The sequence below is a fragment of the Typopeltis vanoorti genome, chromosome 22 (genome assembly GCF_054136105.1).
Source record: "Typopeltis vanoorti isolate ZY-2024b chromosome 22, IOZ_Tvanoo_1.0, whole genome shotgun sequence".
Taxonomy (NCBI): domain Eukaryota; kingdom Metazoa; phylum Arthropoda; class Arachnida; order Uropygi; family Thelyphonidae; genus Typopeltis; species Typopeltis vanoorti.
The window spans coordinates 2,194,725-2,217,466 of record NC_143570.1 but is presented as its reverse complement, the minus strand read 5'-3'; the positions used below and the strand labels follow the sequence as shown (position 1 = coordinate 2,217,466).

The 22,742-nt window shown below is 34.2% G+C and overlaps 1 protein-coding gene across 1 annotated transcript in view; it reads left to right on the top strand.

Moving 5' to 3' along the window:
* Positions 1–22,217, top strand: part of LOC150094105 (switch-associated protein 70-like) — a 164,053-nt gene extending 141,836 nt beyond the window's left edge. The window contains exons 7-8 of the mRNA XM_090411885.1: positions 5,682–5,880; positions 18,894–22,217. Of these exons, the coding sequence (XP_090268011.1) occupies positions 5,682–5,880; positions 18,894–19,106 (412 nt within the window). The 3' untranslated portion in view covers positions 19,107–22,217. The remainder of the gene's footprint in view (positions 1–5,681; positions 5,881–18,893) is intronic.
* Positions 22,218–22,742: the final 525 nt, after the last annotated feature.

The following is a 22,742-nucleotide window of genomic DNA, read 5'->3' as shown; positions in this document are numbered from 1 at the left end:
CTCATCATGGTAAATGTTCCCGAACCATTCCGGACACCCAGCACCCAATGCTGTGTTTGACCTTTCACCAGAAAGAGATGAGAAAAATTTTGCTCAAACTGGATACCAAAAAATCTCCCAGCTCTGATGGCATCCCTCTAATTGTTCTACAGGTCTGTGTCCTAGAGCTGACTCCCACTTTATGTTGCCTATTGACACTTTCTTATTCCACCAGTATTTATCCTGCAGTCTGGAAACTAGCCCATATACAATCTATTCTTAACAAATCCTTACCTTATTACTGTCCAATTTCTCTCACCTCAGTTCTTTCTGAAGTAATGGAAAGAACCATCAATGGCCAACTCCTACACTACCTTGAAGACTCCCATCTAATAAATGACTGATAATATGGATTCAGTCACTGTCGATCAACAGGGGGATCTACTAAACTACATCACCCATCTCTGGACAAATACCTTGGAAAGTTTGGCGAATCTCAAGTTATTGCTGTTGATATTTACAGGGCTTTTGACCAAGTTTAACACAAAGGTTTGTTAAGAAAATTCCCATCATTCAGGCTTTCCTCACTTTGATGGCTGGATGCTCACTTTGAGGTGATGGTGGATGGCCCTTTATCTTTTATCTATACAACTAATGCTGGGGTCCCTTGTGGGACCCCAGCATTAGTTGTGTAGATAAATCACCCACTCTCTTCCTTTTGTACATAAACAATCTACTCCAGCTGACTGTTAATCCAGTACACAGTTTTGCTGATGACAGCACATTACACTCCTTTTTGTTTGACAAAACCTTCAAAGCACAAATCACCACAACTTCCATAAATCTAATCTTTACTACCTTAAGTTCTGATCTTCAGAGCATTCATCAATGGGTTTTGGATAACATTATCAATTTCAATGCCAGCTAAACATGGCTCTGCATTATTTCCCACAAAAAAAGAACCCTGTTCTTCCAACTTACCCTTGACAATACTCAAATTTCTATTCAAGATAAGATTCACCTTCTTGGAATAACTCTAACCTTTGGCACAAACATATCACAACTATTGCCTCCTCTGCAACCAAAAAGAATTAGGCTTTCTTTTTTGCTTGAGGCATTACTTAACCTCTTAACCCTATACAAATCACAAATCCTTCTGACCATTGAATACTGCTCTCATATCTGGGGTGATGCCCCTAAGAGCTTCACGAAAACTGGATTCTATACAGAAAACAGAGTTAGATTAACAACTCCTCTCCTCGCACAGTTGTTCAGTCTCTGCAGCCTGCATCTTCTATAAATACTTTTATTGCTGCTGTTCATCAGAATCGACATCAATAATTCTCCCACCCTCTTGCAAATCTGTCCAAATGCATGCAGCAGCTAACCAGCATCCTCTCACAGTTCAACTCCAAACCCACAGAACAAATTTTTCCTCTTCATTTACCCTTCCACTGCTGCCCTCTGGAACAGTCTTCCACCACTTGTGTTTCCCAAGGAATATAACCCCACAGCTTTTCAAACCAAATGTAAATAAGTTCCTTATTACTCATCCATGGTACTAATACTATAAGTTGATCAAACTCTCATGGGTGGGTTCTGCATTTAAAAAAAAAAAAAAATTGTACAGTATGCAAACTACTTTTAACTTATGGTTCTGATACTTGGGTTAGATATAAAACAACTGATCAAAGACTAAAGAGATTACAGACATTAGATCCGAGTTGTGAGAAAAATTGGCAGCATAAATAGATACCATCAACAGCAGAACCATATTAAAAATGAACATATTAGGAAGAAACTTGTTAACATTCATGAATACGAGCAGAGCTAATCTCAGTTGGTATGCTCACTTGAGCAGAATGGAGAAAGGAAAGGTGAACAAAATAGATGTTTCATGTCAGGATGCCTTAGAAGACTGAAATATAAGATCTGATAATATTGGCAGTCTGACAGATTAATTGGGAGTAAAGTTTGTTGATAAGTAGTTATTTATAATGTAAACTTTTCATGTAGTATCATCATAATCTCTTGTATGTTTCTTATATAGAACCTCATCATCATCATCAAATTCCTGCAATGTACCCTCAATGGGTGTACAGGATATGACAGTACTACATGAAAAATTTACATCATTACTAACTTCCTATCTACAATTTTCCTCCAAATCAGTCTGTTGCTTGTCAAGACTCCAACATTATCAGATCTTATATTTCTATTGTCTAAGGTACTTTGTACCGTATCAATCCACCTATATCTTGGTCTTCCTCTGGGTCGTTTTCCTGCCAACCTGGCAGAGAACACTTGTTTTGCTAATCTTTCCTCGCCCATTCTGTTTAGGTGACCATACCACCTGAGATTAGATTTGCTAACGCATTCCTGGATGCTGACAATATCAAGTTCTTTCCTAATATCCTCGTTTTTATAATATGATATTGCCATTGTACCCATCTGTTCACGCCTCTAATCTTTCTCAGGACTCTCATATCTGTGGTCTCTAGTCTTTGGTCAAGTGTTTTACTTCTGACCCAGCTCTCAGATCCATAAGTTAAAACTGGTTTGAACACTGTCTTGTATACAACTAATTTAGTGTTCTGACAAATTTCTCTCTTATTCCATATGAATTTATTCAATTGACTTCCCACCATACCACATTTGCTGATTCTGTTGTCTATTTCTATATTTAATTTAACATCTTCACTAAAAATCGTACCTAAGTAGCTGAAATGTTTTACTTGTTCCAAAGGTTCTCCATTCACAACACAGTTGACATTTACAATGATTCTGACTATTTTCATTGTCTTTGTCTTTTTATTGCTGACCTTCATACCATATCTATTACAACAGCTATTCAATTTAGTCAGAGAATCTTGCAGACCTGTAGCAGATTTATTTAGAAGTATAACATCATCCGCATAAAGCAAAGAACTGACATTAACATCTCCAATTTTGATATCAGGTTTAATACCACTTTCCTTCATAATGTGATACATATAGATAATGAATAACAGAGGGGATAATGTACAACCTTGTCTCACACCAGATTTAACATTAAACCATCTTCCTGTACTTCCTTCAATTCTAACTGCTGACTCACAACTCAAATAAAGACTAAGTATTGCTTGATATAATTCCCCATTGACACCATATAACTGCAGCGTTTTGAATAGCTTCTCTCTTGGCACCTTGTCATATGCCTTTTCCAAATCGACAAAACTTAAATACAGATCTTTGTTATATTCCCATATTGTCGTAAAGTGAAGATCTGATCCTGACAGCCTCTGTTTGGCCTGAATCCAGCTTGTTCTTCACCAAGCTTTTCTTCCACAATTCTTCTCAATCGTTTCTCAAGTATACTTGCATAGATCTTGCCAGAAACACTCAGAAGGGAAATACCTCTGTAATTCTCACATTCAGTTTTATTTCCCTTTTTATATATGGGTACTATGAGAGCTACTCCAATCATCGGGAATTCGTACCTCTGTCCAGGCTTTCTGAACTATGAAGTGCAGCCGCTGTAATACTTTTATACCACCATACTTCAGCATTTCTGGTCGAATATCATCTACTCCTGCTTCCTTTCCACATTTCAAGCCTTTGATGGCTTTTTTCTACTTCAACTTTGGATATGTATTCCTGACTGCATGTCTGGTCAGTGTTTTTTATCACTGTGCTGTCATCACTTCTTGTTTCATTTAGCTGTTTTTCAAAGTAATTACTCCATACTTCACCTTTCATACAGCATCTTTCCTCCATTCCTAAGCTTCTTCAACAACCTCCAGAATATTTTGTCACCTTCTTGATATTTATTTTCTGTATTCTTGCCAAAGTCCTCCGATGATTTTTGTTTAGCTAGTTTTACACCACTGTTTAGCTTTCTTACATTTGTCTCTGTATTCTGTAAGAGTAAAAGCTTACTTATTTGCCAGGAATTTTTGATATGCTTTCTTCTTTTCCTTCACTGCCTCTTTAACTTCCTGTGTCCACCAGGGAGTTCTGATTTTTTTATCTTTGCACACAACCTCACCACATGCCTCTCTGGCAGAATCAATCAGTGTTTTCTTCAGAGTTTGCCACTGAATCTCCAAGGTTTGATTCCTGTTCTCAAACTCTTTCATTTTCTTTTCAATAATCTTTCTGTATTTTGGTCTACAGTTCACATCTGAGAGCTGCTCAACTTTTATTCTCTTTAAAACTTTCTTACATGTTATTCTTTTCAATATGAAATTCAATTTTATCCTGCTCAAGACTAAATAGTGATCACTTCCAATTTCAAATCCTCTGTACACTCTGGTGTCTTGCACCAGGGAGTAAACATCACTATCAACAATAACATAGTCAATGAGACTTTTCTTATTCCTAGCCTCTTCTCTCCATGTGAATTTGTGCACATTTTTATGTTGGAACATGGTGTTAGTAATAACTAGTCCATGTCCTGAGCAGAAATCCAACAGGTATTTGCCATTATTATTAGCTTTGCTCTTTTCTCCAAATTTTCCTAAAATATTTTTGTATGTCTCACAATCATTTCCTACTCTGCTATTTAGATCCCCAACAAGGACCAACTTTTCCTTTTTCATTGTGTCAGTTGCTTTTTCTAAAGCGTCAAAAAATTCCTCCACTTCTACCATAGTAGAATCTTCCGTGGGACCATAGGCACAAATAAGTCTCATTGTCCAGTTCCCCATTCTCATATTTGCCCACATTACTCTACTTGAGAGACTGACTGCCATTCAAGAAGATTAGCCTCGTATTTTGTGTTGAATACTATGGATACTCCTTCTTTTCCTTGATTGTCATTGCCTGAATATAACATTTTGTATTTATTGCTCAGAAAGATTTCACCGGTTTTGGTCTTTTTTGTTTCAGTCACTCTTATTATGTCGATCTGGTACTTATCTAATTCCTCAGCTAGCTCCATTTCTTTGCCATTCAGGCTTCTTATGTTGATAGTACCGATCTTTAACTCTAGTGATGTTGAGTTGGGGTTTGTTTTCAGATTTGTTCCAGTAGCTGACTTTTCGCTGTTCGCCCTGGTTCTCTGGCGAAAACAATGGGATCCTTGTTTAACCGGGCGACGTCCCAGCCGGCATGAAATTTTGTCATGTTGTACCATCATTTTTTTTATTTTGGTTTAACCAATAAGAATACAATTTGGTTGGCTAAATCCCAAATTGCCAGCCCATCCTCGTTCGTTCATTATCAAAGTAGATACCCAACAGGGTGCACCATGAGAAGGTGAGGATTGGACATTAGGTCAGAAGCCCTGGTCGGTTCTCTGCATTCCTTTAAAGGCTATGTGGAGGTCTCCTCTCAGTTATACAGCTTTGACCCTTAAGCACTTAATAATATAGATATATATAAATATGATGAAGACAGTGTATATAGTAAATTCACTCAGTATAACAGACTGCTGAAAGTTTGTTATAGTGAACAAAAATTCTATAGCATCTTTGCTACACTAAAAGCACTGTTAGCAAATGCCATGCTAAATGTGCTTTCCATTATAACAAACTATTTTTTTTTTTTGGTGTTATGAGTTTGCTATATGATGGTTAATAACTTTCATATAACAAACTCAACTGTACTTGCAAATCTTTGAGCATAATTAACATGATCCAGTTTTGCTACAGAATTAAATTCGAAAATTTTTTAAAGTTTATTTTCATGGGAGGTTTTAAAAATGTTTCCTGTACTGACAGAATGCTTGCAGAAGAATGGGAACGCCGAGAAGAACTGGAAAGGTTTCAAGAAGAGCAGGCTGCTAAATTAAGTCAAGAAAGAAGGCAAAGAGAGCAATTAGAACTTTGGCAGAAGGAACGGGAAATGGAAATGGAAGACTTAACAGATAGATTAGCAACATTAGAAAAGGAGAAGTATTGCTTGCATGGTACTCTGGAGGTAAATATCCTATATGATTTCTGCCAATTGACTTCCTTTATTATTTTTCAAATTATAGACATACTTTTTTATATTATAAAAAGTACATGTGTATAAAAGTACTTCTGGACATTTTCACTTGCTGCTGTTTTTATTTTATATCTAAGAATTTCACTGTAACTGAAAATAAAACGTAGCCCAACATAATGATCTACTATGGCAATAAAAGGGATTTTAAAATTTATATATAGGATGTTTCAAAATTATTTGTAAAAAAAATAAAAAAATCAGTAATGTATTCTAGGATAAGAATAAAACAAGAATAAAAATGGTCAATGAAAAGTTTATGAAAATGGTTTAATTCATAGTTATGATTAAACTTTAAAAAAAAAGGTATGTTATCATTATTAAATTTCTGATATATATACAGGATGTGATGGTGCCTACAGTTTACATCCTTACTTCTTATCAACAATTTCCTCCAGATTCACCTATCTGTCAGGACTTTAATATTGTCAGATATTATATTTTGGTCATCTAAGGCACTTACTGTATCATTCCATCTAGATCTTAGTCTTTTTTCCTGCCATTTTAGCAAAAAACACTTCTGCTAACCTTTCCTGTCTCATTTATTGCTTATATTGTTTAATCTTTAGATCAATGACATTGTCAGTGGATTGAAGGGGGATATGGATATTCAGTTGTTTATGGATGATGTGAAGCTGGGAAGGGTTATTAGTAATAGTGCAGATGTGGTAGTCATGCAAGAGGATTTGAATAAGCTAGACAGATGGGCAAATGAATGGGGGTATCGGTTTAATGCAGCAAACTGTAAGGTCTTGAGTTTTGGGACACATTGATGGGACGCTGCATACTCTATTGGAGGAGATATGCTGGAGGAAGTAGGGAGACGAGATCTGGGGTTGATGATTGATAGAAACCTGAAATTCAAGGGACATATTGCAAAGGTGGTGAAGGTAACACAGAGGATTGCTGCAATAATAAGAAGGATGCTGACCTGCAGAGATAAAAGAATTATCATTCCGTTGTATAAGACCCTGATCAGACTACACTCAGACTATTGTTCTCAGATTTGGTCCCAAGGATTTGAAGGAGATAAATTAACTGTGGAAAGGGTATAGAGGCAGATAACAAAGACAGTTTCAGGACTGTACAATGTTAGTTATGAGTATTGGCTGAGGGAGTGTGGACTGCAGAGTTTGGCAGATAGAAGGAGAAGTGATATGATTGAGACTTTTAAAATGTTGAGAGGTGGTTACAAGGTTGACACTGGGGAGTTCTTTCGCTTGGTTGAAGTGGGAAGGAGTGATGACAAGGGGCCATCTCTGGAAGTTACGAAAGGAAACTGTGAGCAAGAGGGTGAGGAGTGGTTTCTTTGCATAGAGGGTGGTTGAACTGTGGAGCATTGCCTGATAGAGTGGCGAGCGCGAGAACAGTCAATGGGTTTAAGAAGTGGTATGATAGACTTTGTGTTTCCTAGGAGGGACCTCCCACGATGAGTCTTGATAAACTTGTGTTTCCTAGGAAGGATCTTCTGCGATGAGTCTTTTGACTCCTTGGAGACCTTAATAATAATAATTATGGGATACTAAGGCAATTGATGTGAGGTCATTAGACTCTATATACAAGTAGTCTAGTCTTGGAGTGTGGTTACACTTTATCCAAGTTTGATTACACTTGGATGAAGGATGGAACCACAATATAATTTCTTAGCATCTTTAATGTATAGTATAACCAAGTGAAAAACCTTTCAACAATGTGCTGTATAGAATTTGTTATACATCAGAGAGACTGTTTTTAGTCAGCAATGGCTATGAGGCATTCTCCTGACATTAACAAGTATGGCTGCATTAATCTCCCAAAAATTTGGGAGACAGTTGTCTTATGATAAATTTCTGCACAACTGTAATAACTTTTTTTTTTTTTTACAATCTTGGAGGGTGCCAAATGTGGACTTTGAATTTTTTATCTGTTACTGTTTGAATTGTTTTCCTTACTCATTGTTGTGTGTAATCTGTAAAATTGTTTTGATCTGAGGATGATGGTTTTAAATCCACTGAAATATACACTATGATATGATAAATTTAGTTTAATCCTTTATCCCAGTGAGAGCAAACAAAGTTTGTGCCTGAAAATATCTTCAGAACTGAATATAGTGTTGTACGATCTTACCTGGGTAAGTAGTACAATACCAGGTAACTCGTAGCAAAGGTGGAGCAAGCTGCCAGCATTTCTATCCCAGTATCTCCCATAATGTACAGAAATATACGCTAGTTAACACATCCTTTTATAATTTAGTGTTTTGTTTTGATGCTGTAATACCATTAAAATAAGTTGACTAATGTCCAACACCTAAGCCTATCAACTAGATTGATGATCTTCCACAGAGATAATATTGTATACTTAAAGTGCAACAATTTGATAATTTGAAACTAAATTTGGCTAGCCAACTAAACAAGCTTGTCTTCCTCAAATGATACCAGGATGCTAATATAATTCCTGCTTTATTCAAGGAAAAGTTTCATTCAGCAAAGGCACATTATATTTATTGATGGGTGACTTTAGCACTCATATATGAGCAAATTGCTGGTATCCACATAAAGCTTACCAAATTAAACAGCACTGTAGCAGTTTACACGAAGAACTGTTTAATGTTTTAAATCCTAAATTGTGGACTGTCAGCCAAAAAAGAATTCACAAGAGTTTAAAAGCAGTCACTTAAAGAAATTTGAAATCCTCCAACATACTACACTCCAACTGCAACTTTGTTATGATTGCGTGATTATAAATTTATCTCACAAGCACCTGCAGAAGAAGCTGCTAACACTTTCAGTCAAGATCATAACTTCACTATTGCATTCAAGAAAGTTTCTTCTTCATCTACGATCTCTTGTGCTTTTAAGCGTCGAGATTTTCATGGCATTCTATCCAAGGCTTGTTCCTTTCCAATTTTTCTTGAATTTCCTTTTACCAACCTTTCCTGGGCTTGCCTATGTTTCGTTTTCCTATTTACTGGCTTTAATATACAGTTTTTGTTACTCTTCCTTCTTCCATTCAAATAAGATGTTCAAACCACCTCATTTGCTTGTGTTATGAATTGGTTCAGAGGTATAACTTGAAGATGGTCTCTTATAGTTTGATTTCTTATTCGGTTTAATCTTGTTTTTTGTACCACTTTCCTGAGATATTTCATTTCAATTGTTCGTAGTTTATTTGCGATTTGCAACTGTATGTTAATGGAACGCTGCCATTTTGGTATTCTGGGTAACCTCTTTCTTATCTAGAAATGGGCTTTTCATTGCATAGAATAGCTTTGTTCACACAGTTATCCTGTAGTTAATTTCTGTGTCTAGTCTACCATCTTCTTATACGTATGATCCCAAGTATTTAACCTCCTTACTGGCCAAGGTGGATGAAAGAGTGAGACCAAATTGCATTTTTTAACCATATTATTCAATGGGTGTTACAGAATCGTAACCAGATTTAGCTGGATGTCTATAGACATCATGGCCGGTTGGGGGGTTAAAGGAGTGAACTTGTTCCATTTGATTGTTCTCTATTTCTATTATGTGTTTTGATTGGTTTCTAAATATGATGATTGTTTTAGTTTTATTTATATCTATGGTCATATTCTTTTTCTTTGTTTCTTCATACCAAATGTTAACTTTGTACTGCAAATCTTCAGCTGTATTTGCTAGAATCCTAGGTGGAACTTTTTGTTTTTGTTTGGCATGCCTTTAAAATTTCATCCATTATTATAATGAAAAGAAGAGGACTGAGGATATAGCCTTGCCTCACTCGTACATTTGTTTCAGATTCTTTTGATTTATTATTACAGATTCTTACATAATTTTTATTACTTTTGTAGAGGCTGTGTATGACCACTATTAAGTTATCTTGTACCTTGTTTTTTCTTTAATGTTTGCCATATTAAATGTCTGGGAACTCGATCAAAGACCTTTTTGAAATCTTTAAAACATGCATGTAGTTCTTTTCCATATTCCAATGTTTTCTCTGATATTTGTCTAAGAGTGAAGATTAAATCCTGTGTGCTTTTATTTTCTCGAAAGCCATATTGCATTTCGTCCAGTGTATCCTCTATTTGGTTCCTAAGTCTCTCTTCTAAAATACAGGTATACAGTTTTCCTGGAATGCTTAAAAGCGAAATCCCTCGTCACATTTATGGTTACCCCCTTTCTTAAATATAGGGATTATTTTGTTACTTCCTAGGCTATGAGAATAATTTTCTTTTTCAGTATGACGTTGAATAGATGTAAAAGAAATTTTATGGCTTTCTTTCCTAAATTCTATACCATTTCTGGTGTTATTTAGTTATGGCCTAGTGATTTGCCCAGTTTTATTTTACTTATTGCTGCTAACAGTTCATTTTCCTGAATTTCCTCTCTTTGATCTTCTATTTTGCTTGCATGTCTTGTTCTTAGAGTTCTACTTTTTCCATGTCTTGCATCTTCCAATAATTCCTGGTAGTACTGTTTCCACCTTTCTGTGATGTCTTCAGGATTTGTAACTTTCCATCCTTATTTTTAATAAATTTTATCTGACATTCTTTCTCTGACCTCATTCTTCTTAAAACATTATAGAAGAGTTTTTGATTTCCTTTAAACTTTTGTTCTAAAGTATGTCTGAAGTCTTCCCAGCATTTTCGTTTCTCTTCCATTGCTTTTAAATGCAGCTATGCAAGAGTGTGTACAATTTATAAACTTTATAAAATATCGTTCATTGAATTCAAGAATATTCTCTGCATTGTGCAAAGAAATGGGGAGTGAACATGAACATCTTCTTTTACACTGCGAGGTGCGATGGCTGTCAAGAGGGAATGTTTTAAGAAGACTTATTGAAATGATGGATCAAGTTTTAATGTTCTTAGACCAACATTTCCCAATGGCTAGGGATGTAATATTTAATTCAAAGACAGTTTTCATGATGTCAATTGGCTAATCAAGGTGACAAAAAATCAAAAATGTCACCTTTGTGACATTTTTGATTTTTTGAATAATTTAAATCTGACGTTACAAGTTAGCAATGTAACTGTATTTAAAGTGCAAGAGAAGGTGGAAGCTGCAACAAAAAAACTTATGCAGAAGCAGGGAATTACAAATCTTTTACAAAGCTAACAGAATTACAAAAAGAGTATAATATGAGTTCCATGCCAGATGAGATTTCAGGACTGCAAGCAAGTCTGAAGGAATATTTCCCCCCAATCAACAGCAACAAAGCATGGATAAGGAACCCTTTTATAGTGAATGCAGAATCTGAGACAGAATTGCCGGATTCAGATATTGAATCTATAATTGAACTGTCGTGTGATATGGCACTCAAAGACATCTTCAACACAATACCACTGATGGATTTTTGGCTGTCTTTCCGTCAGGAGTACCCAGTTTTAGCAGAAAAAGCGATAAAATTTCTAATGCCTTTGATAAAATTTCTAAAAAACCAGTGTTGAAAAGCTTGTTTCACATAGGTTGTGAAACAAGCTTTTCAACACTGGTTTTTTAGAAAAACCAGTGTTTTTAACAAACAACAGCATCACACTTCTCATTAATAAATTACTTGGCTTTAGTTTACTTTCTTTATATTTTTGTAAGAGTAAATGCTTCTTTATTATAATAATAATAATTGAAAACTCTATGAACATTCAAATCTGTTTTATTTTACCTATTGGCCATAAAACTTTTAATGGGTCACGAGACGAAGTATTAAAATAACCGGACCGCAGGAAAAAAACTTTGGGAAACCTTGCTCTAGCACATCCTGGAGTGTACAAAGTTCCCTGTTACTGTGTATTGGCCTACTATGAACAGACAGAAAAATTCAAACATCCGCGTTGGAGAACATAAATACATTTCCTACCATTATTATGGTGTGTCTGGACTAGAAAACTACACTTTGGACATGGAAGAAAACCAAAGTATGGCTGCATTAATATGCAAAAAATTTGGGAGATGGGTATCTTAAGATTAACTGCTACATAATTGTAATACTGTAATAACTGGTATACATTTGAGGGTGCCAGATTAGGACTTTCTGATCTTTTTTCCCATTAAATTTTGAATTGTTTCTCATATTATTATTATTATTATTAAGAGAGACCTCCAGGGAGTCAGAGACTCATCGAAGGAGGCCACATACTACACACTGCTTGCACTCACAACATCCAAAGGTAATCCATTCCAATCAAGCACTATTCTCTGAGAGAAAAATCTAGCCCTCACACCCTTCTTGGCAGCCTTCATTCCCAGCTTCCAAGGATGCCATCTCGTCCTTTCCCCACCCTCTATAAATTGAAAAATTCCATCAATTGAAATCCTGTATGACCCTTTTAGAAGTTTGTAAGTCTCAATCATATCACTCCTCTTTCTCCTGTTTGCTAGTGTCTGCAGTCTACAAATTCTCAACCCGTCTTCATAATCAGTATTCTACAATCCTGATATTATTTTTAACACTCTCCTTTGTGCTTTCTCTCCAATATATCAGAATCACAATGGAAACCAGGAGACCAGACTTGCACACAATAGTCCAACTGAGGTCTTATCAAGACCTCACTTGGACTTGCTCTATAGAGAGGCAAAATAACATCCTTATTTTTACATGTGAACGTTTGTTTCAGCATTGCAATTATCTTTTGAGTTGTATTTGCAATCTTTGCCACATGGTTCCTGAAATTCAATTTCCTATCTATTAACATTCCAAGATCCCTAGCCTCATCAGTTTCTTCAAGCATAATTGCACCAATATAATATGACATTGGATATCTAATCATGCTGAAGTGAATGACTTTACATTTATTGACATTGAACTGACACCCGTTTTCCCATGCCCACAATTCCAGCCTATTTAAATCATTCTGCAAAGACTGCATATTAGCAGCATTCCTGATTACCCTACCTATCTTTGCAAATAGCTGTATGTCACTTGTCAAATCCTTCCCAATATCATTAATGTACAGATTGAATAACAGTGGACCAAGCACTGATCCTTGTGGTACACCACTTGTTACCTTAAACCTTGTAGACTCATATCCCCCGTATACCACTTTCTGATATCTGTCAGTCAGCCATCCTCTTATCCATGCTAATATTGTATAACCCAAACCCATTTTCTCTGATTTATGCAACAGTCTACCATGCTGTATTCTTGTCAAAAGCCTTAGCAAAATCCAAAAGTATCATGGTGTATCCATTCCCCTTTCTAGTTTGATGGTAACATTGTTATAGAATGCAATAGAGGTCAAGTTGCTAAAACTTGGCCTTATCTGGATTTAGAAGAGTTATTCTTTCATATTCATTATTTTTTTTACTTGCAGCATATCGATAGAATTCTTGTGGGTTGTCTTTAGTAGGCAGAGCCAGTTTCTTTAGTATATTCATTCATTATATATAGAATATATAATGAATTTATTCATTATATATTCTTTGGTATTTGTAAACTGTAACCTGTTTTGCTTTACAGACGCTGGTTTGAAATCCACTGTGAAATACAAGCTAGTTAATAAATATCCTTTTATAATTTTGTGCTTGTTTTGGTGTTGTAATACCACAAAAATAAGTTATGAATTATGTTCAACACATAATCCTGTCAACAAGAAATGAATCCATTAATTATCAGATCTCTAATATTGTCATTTCAGTCTTATATTATATTATATAAATCAGTCTTTTAAAGCACTACTAATTGCTTTGATCCATCCAAATTGTGGTCTTCAGCTGCTCTTATTTGTCATCATCATCATCAAATTCCTGCCATGTACCCTCAAGGGGTGTACAGGATATGACAGTACTACATGAAAAAAATTACATCCTCTTATTTGTCATACTCTATACATACTCTTATTTGTCAAATATTTGTTTTGCAAGCCATTTTTCTCCCATTCTGGTTAAGTGAACCCTTACCAAATAGGGGAGAAACATCTGATCAAATTTCTTTGATGAAATGTTTTGTTTCTAACCCACCTTCTGCAGATGCATTTTTAAAAATTTGTTTAAATGCTATCTTATATACTGCCAATTTGGCACATTGACTAATTTCTCTGTCATTCCAATTCTTTAACTCTATCCCCACTAGTTGCTAATCTGTTTTCTATATTTCCATATTAAGTTTGCCATTTCACTACTTTTAGTGAAGATGATGAATTTGAAAACAAATCTACCCTATATATATATATATATATATATATATATATATATATATATATATATATATATATATATATATATATAATGATAAGCTTTTTTATGTCACGTTTTTTGAAACGTTTTGAAACTCAGGGGCTACCCTGAGTGTCGTGTCTTCAAAATTTGAGTCATCAGAATTCAAGGAGAACCGGCACACCAGTCCGGAACTCTGGGGATTGGGAGACGCATGTGCCAGGGGCGGATCCCCCCCCCTCCTTTAGAGTCTTAAAAATTCACGTCATCAGAATTCAAGAACAGGCCTACCAGTCCAGAACTCAGGGGAGTTCTGGATATGTTTCCTAATATTGGGAAATAACTATCAATATAGTTATTTCCCAATATTGGGAAATTTCCCAGTATTAGGAAATAACTATATTGGTAGTTATTTCCCAATATTGGGAAACATATATCAGAAGAGCTTCAGCCCAAAGGCCAATAACTACTGTTGGATTCTGATTATGTAGATATTAGAGTAATTATTATTTGCTTCAGAATCCAACATGATCTTCCATCACAAAGGCTACATTTGTAAATATTATTTAATGTAAATAACTTAAATTATAATTTGATATCATGTAATTACCTTAATTATGTCTAATATTTAATTGTTTAATCAAAGATATGTGTTAATAGTAATAAGATTCTGTATTAAGTATTATTAAGCTATTTTATTTATTGTTATGTCAATATTATAAGAACTTGTATTTGTAATTTAACTACGCATTTATTGAAATGCAAATATTCTATTTATTCTTGTTTGTGAAAGTTTAACATTATGTAATAACTGAATGTAGTGGTATAACCTTATGTAACGTTAGCGAAAATGTTTACGTTTATTTGTTGTCATGGAAACGCATGAAATAAACGAACGCGAGTGGAACAGACATGTTATACTCCAAGGGCATAAACTAGAGAAGTAGAAGTAAATGAAAGGTTCTTAAGGGCAGGAGTTAAGAGGATAATTTTTATAAGTGAACAAGGACAAAGTGAATTTTATAGTTAGCTGAAAGTGAAGCCAGCAGTAATAATAAAAGGGAAATTGATGCTGTAATTGGATAATATAAAAAGCTGGACGTTCAAGTAAGAATTCTGAATAAACCCAGTTGGTCTAGAATTGTGGCTTATTTCCGATTTGCCCTAAGGAGAACCGCACAGTGTTTTAATTAGTTTATGAGTGGTAACAAGGATAGTTGAAGTACCCTGCAGTCGATGTCTGGATTTCTGAAGCGCAATTGATAGTGTTTTAATTATAACTGTGGATAAGTCTTGTAGATGTGTTCTTAAGTGAAATAAAAATAATTTAAAAGTTTGCTCACAACGTATTTGATGTACTAGGAACTATTTCCGGTAAGGACTATCTTAGTGTATTATTTCAATGCTTGAAGAATTGAGTGTTAATTACGCTACGCTTAACCTAACCTCAACTGTGGAAACTCTTCGTGATTGAGAGTTGAAGTTAAGAATTGTTAGAGAGATATTTTCAACTATTAGTGCCTGCAATATTTTGAACTTATAGCATGACTGAGAAGTGTGTGAAAACTGATTAGATAGGAAGTTCTATTATATTTATATGTGTGTAGGAACTTTATAACTCAGAAGCTGAGAAAGTGTATGTGAAGGCTTGGAAGGTTGAACTAATGTAATTGACTTGGTTTAATGTTTAACTTGTTTTTATTGTTTAAATTAGAAGTAGAATTTATGTGTGTTATATAGTTTATATTAAATGTTTGTTTTTGTTAATCAAAAGATGTATTTTGCCTGAATCTCTTTTACTGCACCATTCATAAAATATTCGAACCAAAGTGGGTAAATTAAGTAAGTCAAATATACTCGGCCAGTATATATATTAAGGAGAAATAGTTGAGGGTTGATTTTTCTTCAATTCTTGAACTAATTCAGATATAGAGTGGCGCAGTCTTAAATATAAATTTTCTCTATATTTGAATTAGAAACCAACTAGCAACTATTTTTAGGTTAAGAACATCATAATAAATAACATGTCGGATCCAAGGTACAGATTAAGACGAAGTAGGATCCAACACTACCAATATAGCCAGCCAGGGGGCACCATCAGGACTTGAGGAAAACGGTAGCTTCCTTGCTTCGTTTCTCATTTGCTGTTAGGTAGCACTTGCATGCACCTGTTCTTTATTTTAAGTTCCCAAGAAGATGGCAATGTGACGTTGCCGAAATATCGGAAAGTATTTATTAAATTTGTTTTTAATTTATATTTCTAGTGTATGCTGTCAATTCCTTTATTATTAGTTATCAATACAACACTGTATTCGTTGCAATTAAAAAAAAATAAAAACTGCTCCTACACACAATCAGGTATTCTCCAGAAACAAGGCATGTATTCATCAGTTCTATAGTAAATGTTTATCTTACTCTTAATGCATACTGGCTTTGATTCTGCATTTTAAAAATTATAATTTTAATATAATTATTTGGCTATTGAAGAACACATTAACAAGCAGAGATAAGGAAGTTGTAATTCCTCTTTATAAAGCCTTGATATGCCCACATCTGGATTACTGTGTTCAAGTCTGGTCCCCTGGATTTCTTGGGGATGAGGAAGTAGTGGAGAGGATTCAGAGGTGAGTGGCCTGTGGAATGTTCCCTATGAGAATAGACTGAAGGTGTGTGGATTGCAGAAGTTGGTTGATAGGAGAAAAAGAGGGGATATGATGATGATAATATCAGATTAAAAACAAACTTAAGCCTAGTCATTAATTCTGAATTCTTGTATGTTAAATAGAAAGTGTAACGGTATTGCCTGCAATGATTTGTCTAATCTACAAATTTAAATTTACTTCTAAATAATCTTTTTTCTAAATAGCGCTTGTACTTAACAGAACATTGAAGTTTACCTACTCTGAAAATCCATTGCACGCACATCTTTTAAAAATTGTTCTTAATGTTAATTCTTTGAGTCCAAAATATTTCAATAATTCTTCAGCTGGTTTACAAGTATCAATTTACACATTGAACAGTTTGATCAGTTCTTATATTACAAAGTTTCCAGTAATAATTTATACATGCACACTGCTAAATTACAGCACATGCAGTTTCATAGGATAAGTGAAAATGTACTTTGTGTTTTTCCTTCAAGTTATTACTGAAGAGAATTTTCAGTAATATTCTACAATTCTACAATGTTTTCAGTTGACAGCACTTGAAAAGTATTTTGCTGTGAATAGCAGAGTTTGTTGGTAACCAATAGGTGAGAAGCCGTTTACTTTCTCTTAAGTTTAACAGAATATTTCATGATTGTCAGCTATTGAAATGTTAAAAAACGTTTAATTTTCTTGACCAAAAAGCTCTGAAAAAACTTTTATTGGGATTATATTGATCAAGTGTATATAATAAACAACTAAGTTATACCAACTAGTTTCACCAACTAAGTCTGGCATCTTCAGTATTTTACTTTCAAAATCCTCCATAAAGAGATCAGCACAAGATGGAGAGAGGGGGCTACCCATTGCAAATTAGACCACATAAAACAAGAGTGGCCTTTAAACCCACAGAAACAATTAGACAATTCTTAAGATCTCCAAAAGATAGCCATCCTTTCTCCAAATATGCTGGAGTTTATAACATACCATGCTCGTGCGGCTTGAATTACATCGGCCAAACTTCAAGGAGCCTTGAAATTAGGCAAAAAGAACATATAAGTGATGTCAATAATAACAGAAAAGAAAAATCTGGGTTAGCGTTTCATTTCTCAAGAACGAACCATACCAGAGAGTGGGATAGAAGCATAATTCCTTACATGGAGGAGGACTTCCGCTCCCGAATTTTTAAGGAGGCCACAACAGTTGCCCGCTGTACACAAAACCTTAACAGGAACCAAGGACTAATCTTGCCGTGATCTGGAAGACCCTTATCAGATCCTTCCACTCGCCAGAACTGAATTATAGTACCAACTATAGAACGTTCCTAAATAACAAGTGCGATCATCCACGCTCTATGAATGTATTGTACGCGCTCTGTTCTTTGTTTAATATAATTGGAATCGGTTGATTTTAGTTTGTAACAGTTTTTTACTTTTTAGTGCCTTACATCAGTTATGTACCCTGAAGATGCCAACAGACTTAGTTGGTGAAACTAGTTGGTATAACTTAGTTGTTTATTATATACACTTGATCAATATAATCCCAATAAAAGTTTTTCCAGCTAAAATGTATTAAAAAAACATTCACATAAAAAAAATCAAAGGATTATTTGGATTTAAAAAAAATGAAATGGCTGTAGTTTCAAAACTGTTTAATGTATAATAGATGGATGTCTTTCTGTAAATATTTTTTATGAAAGATCTCCAGAATATATTGCTGAATTTTTTACATGTGATTTCAAGACATCTTGCATGTTCTTCATAATTCATAATTTGCATGTTCTTTATGCTTAAATGCATGTGACCCTTTTAAAGCTGAAGATGCTCTAGAATACTTAGAGCAAAATATTAGTTTTTAATGAAGTAATAAAGTTAATTTATATGTTAACCAGGATTACATTGTTTCTGAGAAACTGGAATAAAAATTTTGAACAAAACAGTTGTCATCATTGCACCTGGTGCTTTAAAAAAAATCATTGATTTTTTTTCATACTGCACTGGTATGAATAAACTAATTGTAGTTGTTAATATAATCAATATGGATAACCTCAAAGTATTGAACTCTTTTTGTTGTAATTCATTCATTGTAGTCTATTTTCTTCTGCTATGCATGGCTATAATAATGTAAATGACTTATGTCAATATCATATTTTTAAATTTAAAAGAATATATTTTTTTAAAATTAAGTATACTCTTTCTTACAGAAAACTAAAAAAATGTTAACTGTGGCAGAACATGCCAGTAAAACTTTGGAGACAAAACTTCAAGGAAGGCCATTACAAAGAACTTTATCGGCAGATCTTAGTTCTCATATAAAATCAGGACACTGGGTAGTTCCACTGCCATTAGATGATGAAAAAAGTCATATGCATCATGTCAATATTTCATATTCAGAAGAAGAGGAGGAAGCAGTTTGAGGACAACAGCAGGAAGTAGTTTGAGTTTTTGCTATACAGTAATTGATGAACAGATGGATCTTTTTTGACAGCCAATAAAAACCTGCTCAATGGAATCTGTAAATCAAACAGATTTATCATAAAAGCGATTGTTGTGAATATATTTTTCAAATTAGAACATGCTCATAAATCCACCCATACCTTTTTTTTAAAATTAAAACCAATATTAGATGCATAACTTAGTTTAATGGCTAAGTGATTTTTATTATGACAATTTGCTAAGTGCAATTTTTAATTGTTAAAAAGTATTTTGGTATGGCACCATATTTTTTATAATGAATGTATTTATGTATATGTATATATATTTTTAAAATTTTTGTAATTTAAAAAACATGCTTTTGCATGGTATCAGTTCTTTGCATATAGAAATGCCATATATGGTTTCTTTCTACAAGATTGAACTTTTTATCTAATTTTTACAAGGATATTATGTGATGAACAGAATTTATATGTCAAGTTATTTTTTATATATTTTTACACATTAAAAGAAAAATACATCTTTTGTTTTTTGTATTAATGCACTGTGCCATTGAAGATTTTTAAAACATATAAAAATGAAAACGAACATTTTTACTTTTATGTTAAAGCAGGTTGAAAATATTTTATAACCTGTTTTATTTTAAAACATAATTTAAATAGACAAGGGAAGTCTAAAAATTTAGATTTGTCTGATGAATTTACATAATATGGATAACACAAACAAAATGTAAAGGGAAAAAAAAAAAAAAAAAAAAAAAAAATCAGCTAACGCCTTTTTATTCCCGTATACGGGGAGTAGGCGAGGCCATTTAGCCCTATCTAACTTTTGGAGACTGAGTGGGCAGTTCAATCTCCACTGGTACCAATCAGAGATAGATGGCCCAAGGCTATCACTAATTAAGTGGTACTCAGTGAAGAGAGACGGCTCAAATGTGCCGCCATCTCGTGGTCCCTAACCCTAACACAATATATTTAATGTCTGAAATGATGTGGGTTCTACGGTCAATTTTCTTGAGTTTACAGGACGAAAAACCCGAGTTTCTGGGAGGAAAAACCTGCTTGCCCGTGCCAGAGATCGACTAACTCGGGAACCGGTCGAAAAAAGGCTTAGAAAAATTTCCTCTAGTCGCCGACTAGACTTGAAACCAAGTCTTCCTTCGTGCGGCCAAGCGCCATGGTTGGCAAACGCCACATCCACTGAGCTACACAGGCTCTAAATGTAAAGAAAAGTGTTAGAAATATTTTAAAAGCTAAATAGATCATTTTGGTATTATGTTTCATAAAAAAGTTTCATGTATTTACATTATATTCTCAGAAGTATTTGAATACCACTAATGCCTGAAGAATATGAATTTTAATAATCTCTATTAAATTAATAGGGATTATTAAAGTTGACCCAAAGTAAGATTACTTTGGGTGAGCTTGATGCCTTCTCTCCTTCAGTATAGTCACCATTACAAAATGTTGAAATGGTTCATACTCACTTTGGTTTGGTGTGGTTCAGCATGAGCATTCTTAAGTGTTCTGCAGATTCATATTAGGATTCTGTAACATCCAGGCTGTTCTGGAACTTTCAGATCAAGTGGCTGATACAGGTCTTTGAAATGACATTGTCAGAATGTAAGGTTATATGGAATTCAAAATATTAGTATGCAATAAGGTAATAAGGGTTTTCATCATATTGTTAATGAACTCTGAAAAGAAGATTGACACTGTGACGGCTTTCATAACATTAATTTTACTGTTTGGTAGGATGAATTTTCCAGACAGTCTACATTTGTAAACAACTTTCAGACCTGAAAGTGCTTATCACTCCATTGAACTTGTTTTCATTGTGCCTAAGTTGAGCATTGATTGCCACTTGCTGCTCCAAATAGTGTGGGATTATGAACTATATCAGGAAAACCAAGGCTGTGCAACTCTTATGTATAACAAATGCATTTATGGATAACACTGTTAACATCTCATGTGTCAGGTAATAATTATTTGCCAACATGGGTGAGCTAAGTGGATAGAACTGTTGCTTTGCTAAAAATGGGTTTTGGATTCAAATCCCATCCTTGGATATTTATAAACATCTTTAGGTGATTGATAAATGAATTATCCATTACTGGAGAAGTGAAAAAGAGCATCTCTTTAGAGCAGAGATGCCATATTATCCAACCCACAATACTAATTTATTATAAGTTTCCAACTTTCATCTGTGAGATTCTAATTTTATGATTGGAATCTTGTAGAGATAGCTCATTTCTTAAGTTGCAACTCTTTTGTCTTGCGGTTTTTGATAACATTGTATACTTGAGTGCCTTGTCCTTTAAATACATACAAATTGTCATCATTCTTTGGTTTGCATATGGTAGAGCAGTCAGAGAGCACATGCAATTATCAGACAGGATATAATACTTGCTTTGCAACCTTGGGTTGTGTTGGTGTACTGAATTACAGAAATAACACCATTCTTTCCTCTTTTCACAGGGAACAGCCAAATACTTTTGAGAATATACTGTGTGTCGAATTTGTACAATGTTCTGAAAATTTTCAGTATGGCATCTATTGAAATGTATTTGTGGAAGTATGAGAGAACAATTTTATTTCTTAGGAGATGGTTGTTTCCACTCTCTTGTATCTCTTTTAATGTATAAGAGATTTAAATGAAGAAAAATTTAAAATTTCCAGTTTTATCATTTGCCATAATTTGATTTTTTCTTCTTAGTATTTAGCTCATCCCCCCAACACTGTTCTTAGTAGTATTCTCGCATCTTAATTGTGAAATTTGATACTGACAGTTGCACTTTTTTTTTTTTTTCATAAATGAGTTTCTTTGCTTCAGTTGAATTCCATAAGATGAACGTTAAAAAAAAAAAAATCTGTATTCTTTCCTCTTGACCACATCAGAATGAGTTACAGATAATTATATAATTAATAGGTAATGACTGAAACAGTGACATGTAGTAGCCACACAGCATATGAACTGTATGTATTTTGATACTCTGTAGATGTGATGGTGTAATAATCTCATGTTTTTTGAAATTTTCAGATGACTTAGCAAAGAATGTAATTTAGCATAATTGTAGTGCAGTGGCATAGTTTCATTAAAGCATTTTTTTTTATAGGAAGGATTTGGAATAATATTCAGAATTACCAGTGTTGCTAGCAAGAATTTATTTTATTCATTCATTCATTCAGACAAAGTAGTCCATCATTCATGATTCTCTTTTAGTCGGTAATCTCAGATGAATTTTAAACTTGAAATATAAATGAAATCTGTACCTTTTAAATCAGATAACTATTAACCTTTAAACTCTTTTCTTCTGCTATACGATAGACTGATATGTGTAAGCAGCACTACAATGGATGCCAAGCAAGGCAACCAAACTTAGACTAGAAATCCTAAATAATGCCTTGTGGGGCTGGTTTGGTGTTCTTGTCCACTGCTTCCTGACAATGCCAATTTGACTTTGTTAAAAATATCAAAAGTATTAATTAAATTATTCTAATTAAATATATATTCTACATTATAATATCCTTATTAAAAATAACAGTATGAACAGCCATTGTACAAGCCTTACCACCAGATTCTGCTGCAAGAGTTTTTCAAGTAATAGCATGAATACTTGC